Raw genomic sequence first — 13752 nt, forward strand, 5'->3', positions numbered from 1 at the left:
ATTGTGTATATTTTATTTGAAAATATTGTGCATATTTTATTTGAAATATTGTGTATATTTATATATTGAAATATATTGTGTATATTTTATTTGAAATATATTGTGTATATTTTATTTGAAATATTGTGTATATTTTGAAATATTGTGTATATTTTATTTGAAATATTGTGTATATTTTATTTGAAATATTGTGTATATTTTATTTGAAATATTGTGTATATTTTATTTGAAATATTGTGTATATTTTATTTGAAATATTGTGTATATTTTATTTGAAATATTGTGTATATTTTATTTGAAATATTGTGTATATTTTATTTGAAATATTGTGTATATTTTATTTGAAATATTGTGTATATTTTATTTGAAATATTGTGTATATTTTTATTTGAAATATTGTGTATATTTTATTTGAAATATTGTTATATTTTATTTGAAATATTGTGTATATTTTATTTGAAATATTGTGTATATTTTATTTGAAATATTGTGTATATTTTATTTGAAATATTGTGTATATTTTATTTGAAATATTGGCATATTTTATTTGAAAATATTGTGTATATTTTATTTGAAATATTGTGTATATTTTATATTGTGTATATTTTATTTGAAATATGTATATTTTTTATTTGAAATATTGTGTATATTTTATTTGAAATATTGTGTATATTTTTATTTGAAATATTGTGTATATTTTTTATTTGAAATATTGTGTATATTTTATTTGAAAATATTGTGTATATTTTATTTGAAATATTGTGTATATTTTATTTGAAATATTGTGTATATTTTATTTGAAATATTGTGTATATTTTATTTGAAATATTATTGTATTTTATTTGAAATATTTTATTTGAAATATTGTGTATATTTTATTTGAAATATTGTGTATATTTTATTTGAAATATTATTGTGTATATTTTATTTGAAATATTGTGTATATTTTATTTGATAATTTGATTTGTGTATATTTTATATTGAAATATATGTGTATATTTTATTTGAAATATTGTGTATATATTTTATTTGAAATATTGTGTATATTTTATTTGAAATATTGTGTATATTTTATTTGAAATATTGTGTATATTTTATTTGAAATATTGTGTATATTTTATTATTTTATTTGAAATATTGTGTATATTTTATTTGAAATATTGATATTTTATTTGAAATATTGTGTATATTTTATTTGAAATATTGTGTATATTTTATTTGAAATATTGTGTATATTTTATTTGAAATATTGTGTATATTTTTATTTGAAATATTGTGTATATTTTTTATTTGAAATATTGTGTATATTTTATTTGAAATATTGTGTATATTTTATTTGATATTGTTTTATTTGTATTGTGTATATTTTATTTGAAATATTGTGTATATTTTATTTGAAATATTGTGTATATTTTATTTGAAATATTGTTGTATATTTTATTTGAAATATTGTGTATATTTTATTTGAAATATTGTGTATATTTTATTTATTTTATATTTGAAATATTGTGTATATTTTATTTGAAATATTGTGTATATTTTATTTGAAATATTGTGTATATTTTATTTGAAATATTGTGTATATTTTATTTGAAATATTGTGTATATTTTATTTGAAATATTGTGTATATTTTATTTGAAATATTGTGTATATTTTATTTGAAATATTGTGTATATTTTATTTGAAATATTGTGTATATTTATAGCTAATGTAATGACTTGCAACTAATATACTTGACAATAGAATGATTGCTACCTTTAAGAAAATAATACATCTGACTTTCGGTGCATGACGTCATTTCCAGATTTCACTTTGTTATTTCAATCTTTATAGTTTAGGACGTACATATCAAAATACTTTTCCTTTCAGTTTTAGGCTATAAGTACCTCGTAACAATGGTCCCTTCTTGTTTTTTTAAGACCCCTTAGATCCTACCGAGTGGTAATAATAATATTATCTTATTGCTGTACTTGTGACTATCCTGGTCAAAGCTGTTATTTTATGTTTCTTAGAGAAACATGATAAGTATATAGTGGTTAATTTTTAAACACATATAAAGAGTGGGTTTCTTTATAATGATAATATATATACGTGTACTTCATGTGTCGTAACGTATCTTCTAAATACTCTCATTATTAAGTAGTCTATAGGGGAAAACTGGAGTGCAATACTTGTAGTGGGAACCACATGGCGTTTGCTAGTGCGTAGAGTGGTGAGACTATGCAGCATACACTAATAACACGAACATTAGAGACGTGTAGATAACGAAATAGATTGAAAGAGTGATCAGATAAAGAGACAAGAAGAGAGATCTATCATGGAGCTAAAAACACGGGCGGACGGACTAACGCAATATGCTGATAAGATAAAACAGAATAAAACAAGCAGTGAACTGGCTGACTGATGTAAAGATTACAATGTAAGATAAAATATATGATTAGCACTGATGTAACAGATAAACTGCGACATTGACGCTTTAGAATCGTAGTTGCAAAAGCGCCCCCTTTTGTGTTAAATTGTCAGTAATGAACTGATTAGAAATATCTTGAGGAGTCTACACTCTCACTTATTAACAAGTATACATACGTACACAGGCATCTATAAACACACATATATGCGTACATATATGTATAGATACACATCCTGTTACGTGTTACCATTTCCAATAGCTTGAAACTGAGTTAAATTATAATTTCGATTTAGACGTTAATTGAATACCGGTATGTATCCAATTTATGATATTTGCCGATAAAGTTGATACACGTACTTTACTTCGTTAACACAAATATATTTTAATATACGATCGACAATACGATTTAGAACAACGGTTATTACAAATAAACGATTTATATATAAAAGTTACAAACTTACAAACAATATTGAGTCTCCTATCGGGTCTGGAACAGACTATTTTATCGACGGTGTATAATGAGCGGATTAATTTCTGTTTTAGATATAAAAAATTAATTCTAAAACACAAAGAATTGAATAATAAACACTTACTTTATAATAGGTCCTCCACTTGCATTAATATCTTGACAGATCAATCCAACATGGACTGTAGCAGTTTGAGGAGCATTTCCTTCCATATTAGTTCCACCGTCTTAAAAACAATGCTGTAAATTAGGTGACAACGTTTTTGCAACGTTACTTGTCGATCGGTTCTACAAACTTTCAATTACATTAGTTTCAGGACTTTAAACAGGCCATTTAGTGACTATCGTGTCAAGGAATCTCTTTCAGTTTTTCTCTAAATGTATGTTATCCATCAAGACAATATGTTTTTGGATCATTATCTTGGTTAAGTTCAAAGCCAGGGACAATAAAATGTTCGTCAGTGGTTACTGTGTGAAGAAACAGGATGCTGTGACAATACTCTTCTTTATAATATCAATTATATTAATTATCATCATTAAATATCATAAAGGTTCTCACTGTTATATCCGTTTAGTGCTTGGTTGTTGTTGTTAATGTCCGTTGAACTTTATCTCCATTATTGTTGCAATGCTCTGCAAGGTTTAAAGGCTTAACCATAATAACATGTTAGATGTTAGGAATTTCGCTGAGCTTTTGTAAGAACCCTCTTGTAATCCACTTCCAACATTCTTCTCGTTGATTCTGATTCCATACCTAACATGTGTGTATGCATATATTTATTGTCTTTTCGTCTGTAAAGTTTAATAAGAAGCTTAGAAAAAAACAAACTTTACGTTTGTTTGTTTGATTTTGCCCAAAACTACACGAGGGTATCTCACTAGCCGTCCCTAATTTAGCAATATAAGACGAGCGGGAAGGCAGTTACTCATCACCACCCACCGCCAACTCTTGGGCTACTCTTTTAATTAAGAAGAGTAGGATTGACCGTTCCTTTATAACACATCCATGGCTGAAAGGGCGAGCATGTTTGATGTGATGGGAATATGAACCCTCAACCCTCAGATTACGAGTCAAGCGCCCTAACAATCTTGCTATGCTAGGCCTACATCTTTATCTTATACATACACACAAGAATGTTTTATATTTCAACAAACGTCTCACCTTTGCGGTTTACTGAGGATTAATATACACAAGGATCGGCTTGACCAGGTGGTTAAGGCGCTCGACTAGTAATCCGAGTGTCACGGGTTCGAATCCCCGTCACACCAAACATGCTTGCTCTTTCAGCCGTGTGAGCGTTATAATGTGACGATCAATCACATTATTCATTGGTGAAAAGTAGCCCAAGAGTTGGCGGTTGGTGTTGATTACTAGCTGCCTTCTCACTAGTCTTACACTGCTAAATTAGTGTCGGCTAGCGCAGATAGCCCTCTTGTAGCTTTGCACGAATTTCAAAAACATACAAAAACAATATTGTGAGAAAGAGAGAAAGACCTCAAGAGATGCTCCGTTAGTGTTTTACTAACAATAGTTTCCATTTTTGCAGATTATTATAACATACTCTAGGTGGATAGACATTAAGTCTATGAGCTTATAACGATTAAAATCGGGTTTCAATACCCGAGGTAGGCAGAGCACAGAAAATCTTTGTGCTTCATAACAGTTATATCTTATAGTAACATTAAAGCTATAGGTAGCACGTCTATGTTGATATTATAATCATATGTACAAATATATATTAATACCTGCTTCTCTATGTTTACTTCTTGGTCTTACATATAATAGTATTGGGCAGGAATTGGAAATTCAAACACGATTTCCTTGTTCGATTTTGGTCTCGTATGGAAATTGACTGTAAGATTATTCCAGCTGCAAATTTGCATCAGTGCCACCATGCTATCGATTAATTTAAATACAAACGTATACACACATACACGTACACGTTTCTGTTGCCTCCGGATTAAACTGGACCAAACAAACTGCAGAAACAAAAAGTACATCATCAAAGTTCTGCCTTTCTCAAGTCTGAAGAAAATATATCGTGTTTAAGTACCACAAAATCCTGAACGTAACCACGCAATTAGGTAGATATTTCATTGAAAACATACATAAGGACATATTATTATACATATATAGCTTTTGTAAACAGGCAGTAATTACATCTTCGGGGAACTGTGTAACATAACAAGGGAAACGTCTTTAATTAATTGCAATGTTCTGTACGTTAAGAAATTATGTTTATTGAATTAGCGATTCTAAAAAATACAACTAACGAATAACAACAGTTCGTCTTTATTATCATTCCCATTAAACTGTCTAGTGCTTCTTTGTTTTGACAGTGGTCAGTAACAACGGTTTCTTATATATATATATACATACATGTATATACGCTTTTAAAGTGTATAATGCACGTGGTCACATGACTTATACGTACTTCGTAAAGTCCACAATTCCTATGGTCATGCCTCCACATCCTCCAGTGGCACAGCGGGATGTCTGCGGACTTCGACTGCTAGAAACCGGGTTTCGATATCCGTGGTGGGAATAGTACAGATAGCCCATTGTGTTGTTTTGTGCTTAATGACAAAAACAAACAAACAAACACGTGGTCACATGACTCATACGTGATTTCGAAAGCGTATAATGCACGTGATAACATGATTCAGACGTGCTTGAGAAAGTGTTTGATGCACGTGGTCACATGACTCAAACATGATTTCGAAGGTGTATAATGCATTGCAAGACATGAATCAAACACGCTTTCACAAGTGTATCATGTATCTAGTCGTTTGACCAATTTTTAACCATATACCTTACAATTAGTGGCTGTGTCATATATAATACCTGCTTATATGTAACAGTACATAATTAATCTTGCTTCTTATTTCGGCTTTTAAAATTAACTCTAACCAGCTTCAGATTGGCGCCATCTTTAACTCTCTGGAACAACATATATAATAGTAAGTTGAGCGTGAGTTTAGGACAGTCTTGTAATGATTTAAGGAAAAATATTCATAGAGTGAAACGTTGCAATATTTGATGTAATTACAATGGTTATATGATGAGCAACAAAGATTTGGGAAGTTTTCCAGGATGAAACTGACTGTTTTAGTTTATTTGATATGATATTTTACAGACACTCAGATGACACTTATGTGTTTAGTTATAGATGGAAAAGTTGGTTAACAAAAAAGACAAAGCCTATCAAAGTTAAGCATTGGAAATGTGAAACAAATTACGGAAGCCAAATAATTATATCGTGTTGTAAGTTTAACCTGTTCTAGTCTTCAGAGATGAAACCTTCTTTTACTAACAAGATCTAAGGAGAGCGTGTTTTATTAATTTAGACCCAAAGTCACACAATGCGCTGTCTGCGATTTATCTACTGCAGGAACTCGAACTCCGGATTTTAGTGTTGTAATTCCCTAAACTTAGTTGTTAACGTACCGGAAGACTCCCAGAAGAGAGACAAAATAACTTAGTGTAGACAAAATGTCACGACTGACTTCAAAACATGTAAAGTTTCCATAGGGTCTACAAAGTATGAATACAGTGAAAACAACTTATATCACCAACATTAAAACAGTGTTCGCAGAAATCCCACACCCCAAGAAAATGAAAACTACGACTAGAAAATGCTGACTAAAATAAAATATAATATTTTGACTTTTTTTTTAATTTTTACGCAAAGCTTCACGCTACTCGTCTCTAATTCAGCAGTGTTAAGACTGGAGGGAAGGCAGCTAGTCATCACCACCCACCGCCAACTCTTGGATACCCTAAGTATCCAAGTAAGTTATTATAACTGTTAATTCTGCATTTTTATTTTGAAGCTATTATCATGAATAATTTTAAACTGTCTTAAAATGGCTTGTAAATTTTTCCTTTTTGTTTTACATTGGAGTTCCGTTATCTCTATTTCGTTTATTTAGCAGGTAGTCTATGTGGCTGTGCTATATAAAGGAAACAAACAAACAAAAAACACTCATTTATTTTTAAAGTATTATTACTGTGCTGTACCTATATGTTAGAAAAAATATGTATGTATGTGTATATCGAATTGAAAATATGAGTCAGTGCAAGAAACACACGTTTATACAGAAGTTAATTATGTGATAGCAGAGCGATTTTGGAGCTTCGCCAAACGTTACAGTTCATGTCGTTATGTCTGGTTATGGTCTAACGACAGCGCTTTTTGACAATAACTCTGTAATGTGGCATCCTTTTCAAAAGACTTAAAGTCGTAAAGCTGTCATGTCTAGATCACACACTTCTTTTCTGCTGCTTTCCATAATCTATCTAGGTAGGAGGACGACAGTTTGCTTGTTTATTTTTTAATTTCGCGCAAAGCTGCGTTAGCCGCCCCTAATTTAGCAGCTCAAGACTCGAGGAAAGACGACTAGTCATCACCACCCGCAGCCAACACTTGGGTTACTTTTTAACCAACAAATAGTAGGATTGACCGTAACCTTATAACGCCCTGACGGCAGAAGGAGCAAACATGTTTAGTGCAACGGGAAATCGAACCCGCTATTCTCATTTTACGAGTCGATTGCCTTAACCACTCGGCCATGCCGGGCCTTTTTAAAATATCATAATTTAAAAATAATTTTATTATAATTCTCCATGTGTGTGTGTCTGCATGACTGTACGTTTCTGGGACAAACTTTAAGAAGTTTCACAAACACTTTTGTTTGCCACCAAATCAGTTTATTTATTTGTTCATTTGTTGCCCGGCATGGCCAGGTGGGTTAAGGCATTCGACTCGTAATCCGAGGGTCGCGGGTTCGAATCTCCATCGCACTAAACATGCTCGCCCTTTCAGCCGCGGGGGCGTTATTACGTCACCTTCAATCCCACTATTCGTTGGTAATAAAGTAGCCCAAGAGTTCGCGGAGGGTGGTGATGACTAGCCGCCTTCTCTCTAATCTTACCTTGCTAAATTAGGGACGGATAGCGCAGATAGTCCTCGTGTGGCTTTGCGCGAAGTTCAAAACCAAAAAAAACAAACAATTTATTTCTTTGATATCAATGGCAAAGCTTCACAAGTTTTGTAATGCTCATCGCGGGTATTGAAGCCCGGTTTTCAGCGTCATAAGCTACTAGGGGGAGCAATAAGATTAATTAAATTCTTATATGAATGTTGTTACGCTATTTTTGGATAAAAATTATTACCACACGTAATAACTAGTGTTTTGTGAATTAAGCTCATATTTGCATTTCTTATTGCTTGCTTTCCACTTTATTATTGAGTCGTAAATATTTGAATAAACTTTTTCATTACGGAGACAGGTTCGTAAATTGGTGGCCAGGTTTTTGTAATTATTTATGCACGTTTTAGTTGTTACGTTTCTACTGGATCCAAACAGTGACTGTAAAATAAATAGCTCGTTGAGGGCTTGACTAACCATTCGTGCTCCAACATTATGCGATAATTTGTCTGCAGTTTGTGAGGCTTACAAACTGTAAATGATTCGAATGGACAGTCTGTTCTTTCCGCTTACATATTCTCATAACATATACGTGCATCTAAGCGTATATAACAAGCAACGTAATGTAATGAGAAAATATAACAATTTTTGTACAGTTTAATGTTTATTTCATATCCTTCATATTGTTAGCTCTACGTAAAGTTTTTCGATGAAGTTGACGTAGTTTTTTGTTTTTTAATGTATATAAATATATGTTTGTTACCAATGCTATTGTGAAACACAGACGTAAGCGCTTTCCGTTGTTTCATTTATGGTTGTGTTTATATTTTAAATGCAAGTTAGGTATTCGACTTCACTTTTGAACCTTACCACCTAGAGCAAATCACTCAGCCAAACCTGTCTCGTGCAATAAACAAAATGTCGACATCGCGCAGAAATGGAAGGTGACTTCATCGAGAAACTGCTGTGTAACTTTTCAAACGCAGCCACCCCACATAAGAGATATTAACTTCGCAATGACGTACTCGGCCTCGAGTCGAGCTCCTGTTATAAACTAGCTTATGATTCAAAGCGGTAAGTGGAGTAAATAACGTGAACTGGTCGCGGGATTTGACTTTGTTTTTCTTAATTTCGCGCAAAGCTAGGCATCATCACCAACCGCCAACTTTTTCACCAATGAATAGTGGGATTGACTGAAACGTTACAACATACCAACAGCTAAAAGGACGAGCATGTTTGGTATGACAGGGACTCGAACCCGCGACCCTCAGATTACGAGTTGAGCGATATAACCGCCTGGCTATGTTGGGCCCGTAAATTTTCCTCTGCAGAATTATTCCCATACTTGCGAATATCAGATGTTTATCCAATGGTGTATGTGACGACAAACTTACATCAAAATTTTCTGTTTCCGGTGTAAGCTTCAATGGATTTTGCACCAATACTTCTTAATTTATGAACATAGTAAGCAGTGCTTCGCTTGACAATAGTAGACAATTCAATACTACTGCAAAATATATAAAAAAAAAAAATTATGGGTAAAATGTTTACTTACACGATATCCCCCGCTAGTACATCGATAAGTCTACCGATTCATAACCCTAAAATGAAGGGTTCAATTCCCCTCGATATGCTCAACAGATAGCCCGATGTAGATCTGCTATAAGAAAAACACACACAAACTTATAAGATATCCAACGTATTGTTACAATTCGAAGGGTGCAGGATTCATAAATATTTCCCTGCTTCTTTGAAAATTAGAAAATGCCCACGCGGAATGTAAATGCTAAATTTGTGCGGACGAAAACTACGCTAAGTTTTTTTTTAATATTTTGGCATCAAACACTTAAAAATATATCAAAGACATTTTTTTTCTTTCGGAGGTAGAACGCGAGACAAATCTGCATATTGTCATGGCCTTGTCCTTAAACCAAGACTGAAAAATCTAAACCTTTTATTTTAAGACTGTCAGCGGCCTTATAAATCAGCCACTACATAGTTCAATGTATAAATGTCACATTGGAGATGGTTGCAAACCACTTATATTTATAAAATTTGTAAAATGACTCAGATTACTGCGACATCTACTGCACGTTAACCTAAAAAAAAATCACGATATAACCTAAACAAAATTGCGCCATCTGTAGATGTTCCGACCAGAAACTTTAGCCCTACTGTTTTTTTGTTGTTGTAAGTATTAATTATGATACTTGAAACGTACATAAATGTTTAGTGTTCAAACTGAGTGTAATTTTTAACTTCGAGTTACACAATATTATGCTAACTGGAAATTTGTGACGTAACATTTCGAAACATATGAAGCAATTGTTCATAAGTAATTTAAATATTTTAATAACGCTGTATTTCTTAAATAAAAGGAAAACGACCATACCTTTATAGTTTAGACCACAAAAACAATACTATGATTTAACAAGTATAACTTCGTAGTTTAGACCACAAAAATAATACTATGATTTCACAAGCATACCTTCATAGTTTAGACCACGAAAACAATACTATGATTTTACAAGCATACCTTCATAGTTCAGACCACAAAAACAATACTATGATTTTACAAGCATACCTTCATAGTTTAGACCACAAAAACAATACTATGATTTTACAAGTATAACTTCATAGTTTAGACCACAAAACAATACTGTGATTTTACAAGCATATCTTCATAGTTTTGACCACATAAACAATACTGTGATTTTACAAGCATACCTTCATAGTTTATACCACATAAACAATACTGTGATTTTACAAGCATACCTTCATAGTTTAGACCACAAAAACAATACTATGATTTTACATGCATAACTTTATAGTTTGGACTACAAAAACAATACTATGATTTTACATGGATAATATTATAGTTTAGACCACAAAAACAATACTATGATTTTCAAGCATACCTTCATAGTTTAGATCACATAAACAATACTGTGATTTTACAAGCATACCTTCATGGTTTAGACCACAAAAACAATACTATGATTTTCAAGCATACCTTCATAGTTTAGACCACAAAAACAATACTATGATTTTACATGCATAACTTTATAGTTTGGACTACAAAAACAATACTATGATTTTACATGCATAATTTTATAGTTTGGACCACAAAAACAATACAATGATTTTACATGCATAATTTTATAGTTTAGACCACAAAAACAATACTATGATTTTCAAGCATACCTTCATAGTTTAAACCACTAAAACAATACCGTGATTTTACAGTATTTCCTGAAAATAAAATAAAAATACACACGTGATAAGAACGAAAGTTTTTTATGTTACTTTTGTCCAATCGTGTGTGAATTAAATCTGTCGGAAATGCTTTCTCACGTGATTTCAGTTTTGATTTACTAAATTATTGAAAGATCGTTAAGATTTTTACTTATTCGACGAATTAACTTGGTTGTTGTTGTTGCAAGTTATCTTTTTTTCTTGATACTATAAACAGGCATCATATTTATAAACCTTACTCTAGGTAAGATTTGAAGAAACCATTGAGATGACTTATTTCACGCGACAAACTTATTTCCTTTCTGCAGCCTCGAAGTCTGCGAACTTAGACAGCTAGAATCCAGGTTTCAATACCGTGGTGGGCAGAGTACAGATACGTTTGTGCTTTGTATCACAAGACGGCTAGTATGGGTATTAAAGACTCTGATTAAAATAGAGAAATATGTTTCGAACTTAGTAGGTCATCTTCAGAAGATGGCCTAAGATGGTCGAGACGATGTTCTCTGCTTTATCAGTAAAAGTTTTAACAACCATTCCAGCTGTCTTGAGATTTATTTTTACTTGAAGTGGGTTTTCGTCATCACGAGGTTTGTGCTTTATTACAAAAAAACTAAACACAGTTTTTCTTGTACGTTTATTTTCTTCCAAAGGAATACTAAAGTGTTAGAAAGCGACAAAAAATGTTTATTAGAAACAGCTGGATGTTTCTGGCAGTAAACATATTACACATATATAAGTGTGTGGGTGTATGTACTAATCCTAATTTCGTGGTAAATGTTTCACAGATCAGTTAACTGAACCATTTCTGAACTACAATTGAGTTTAACCATTGTAATGTCCTTTTGTTACCATTACCAGACGTTTGTCTTTCTGTAATAAGATGTGGTGAAAGAAATAACCGTCTAATGTTTGTGTTTGGGAACAAAAAATAATTGGGCTCTCCCAAACTTACGAATTACCCTAATCTGTAATCTAACACAGGCATAATACTTGCATAATACTTTGTTCAAACTCTCGGAGGAACATATTATATTAAACCATTGTAACGTTTCCTTTCATATCGTGCCTACGAGATTCTAGACACGTCAGAGCCTAGCAAACCATTTGTTATGACGAAATAAGAGATAATATGATAAACAGCAGTATCTAGTGGGCGTCAGTCTCGTGCTGGTCTCAGTTGTCCATACATTTGTTGCCACAAGACGTCATTAGAGTGTATACAGCAAGATAAAAGGCCTAGAAAGATCACTTTTAATAGATTCTTCCAGTTTCTATAGATGTACTCACAAGATTGAATTCTTTGAACCTTCGAGAGATGACGACGACTGTTTTCATTTACTAATAGTTTCTATGTGAGATGAAAGGTGCTTTACATGTGTCTTTGTGTTTTTCGTATCTTATACATGCGAATTGAGGATACTTAATTTAAAAGCCTTACATTAAGTTTTCAAGATATTTATTTTTAACAGTGTGAAAAGTTACTGCTTGTACAGCAAGCGTTAATAGTCACATTTTAGGACAACTGAAAGCAACATAAAACATGATAATCTGTTTTGACGTATATAATTGGTTTGTTTTGTATTTTGCGCAAAGCTACTCTAGGCCTATCTGCGATAGCCGTCCCTAATTTAGCAAGGTAAGATTAGAGAGAAGGCGGCTAGTCATCACCACCCACCGCCAACTCTTGTGCTACTCTTTTACCAACGAATTGTTGGATTGACCGTCACATTATAAGGATGAGCATGTTTGATGTGACGGGGGTTCGAAACCGCAACCCTCAGATAACGAGTAAAGTGCCTTAACCACCTGGCCGTGTCGGGCCCTGGTGTATATAAACACTAGATAATTAATTTATTGTTCTAAACTGTACAGTATCTAAAGGATAAAATATGACCTTCATCATTAAAGTTATTGTTCGAGGTCAAGGTATGTTCAGGATATAATATGATGCTCGTCACTAAAGTTATTGTTCCAGATGGAGATATTTTCAGGATAGAATATGATCTTCATCACTGAAGTTATTGTTCTAGAACGTTTGAAGGACCATTGGTGTCTCAGTTTTTATACAATATGTTAAGAATATGATCAGGTAACCCCACAGTATTTCTCACAGTTCGAAGTTACCATCAATATGCTAATACAAAAATGACTGAAAACATCTTCCAATTCGAGAAACATTTCAACACGACGCGTATTATGCGTTTTTATCATGATTTTCACGGATAACCTTTCTTCAAGTAGCCCCCTCCCCATCCCAGTGGGACAGCATTGAATCTACGGCTTTACAACTCTAAAATCAGGGTTTCAATTCCCCTCGCTGGACGTAGCAAATAGCCTGATGTGGCTTTGCTATTACAAACATGCATAAATTATTCAAATGTCGACAGTTTAAAAAGGTTAACTTTTGCAAGTCACAGTTTTAATTAAAAAAAAAAAGTAGAAAAAACGTAATCATCGTTCGTGAACGTGCAACTAAAACGTCATAGATCATACCTTTTAAGGTCTGTCTACGTGTGTTAACTCATTTTTATTGTAAGTGTTGAAAGATGTAAACTCAGCAAAAAAATATTAAACCATTACATTAATTAAACATGAAACATTGGTGATTAATTACTGTACCTTCGTTTTCGTGTGTGAATTTTTACACTAGAAATTATAGCCAAACATACATGTAAAACTGTTATCACA

General features: G+C 32.3%; 1 protein-coding gene and 1 long non-coding RNA gene across 4 annotated transcripts in view; one reads left to right on the top strand and one right to left on the bottom strand.

Annotated features, from left to right (window-relative positions):
- Nucleotides 1-3729, bottom strand: part of LOC143229684 (uncharacterized) — a 39976-nt gene extending 36247 nt beyond the window's left edge. The window contains exon 1 of the long non-coding RNA XR_013015999.1: nucleotides 3005-3729. This is a non-coding gene — a long non-coding RNA (uncharacterized LOC143229684). The remainder of the gene's footprint in view (nucleotides 1-3004) is intronic.
- The window catches only part of LOC143229674 (uncharacterized), a 117821-nt gene that overhangs the window by 43561 nt on the left and 60508 nt on the right, over nucleotides 1-13752 (top strand). The window contains exon 1 of one of the 3 annotated variants that reach the window (XM_076462367.1): nucleotides 12294-12428. The exons of the other annotated variants lie outside the window; for them this stretch is intronic. Coding sequence (XP_076318482.1) covers nucleotides 12422-12428 — 7 coding nt within the window. The 5' untranslated portion in view covers nucleotides 12294-12421. Of the gene's footprint in view, nucleotides 1-12293; nucleotides 12429-13752 lie in introns of those variants that run through there. 3 annotated transcript variants of the gene reach the window in all.

The sequence above is a fragment of the Tachypleus tridentatus genome, chromosome 1 (genome assembly GCF_004210375.1).
Source record: "Tachypleus tridentatus isolate NWPU-2018 chromosome 1, ASM421037v1, whole genome shotgun sequence".
NCBI lineage: Eukaryota > Metazoa > Arthropoda > Merostomata > Xiphosura > Limulidae > Tachypleus > Tachypleus tridentatus.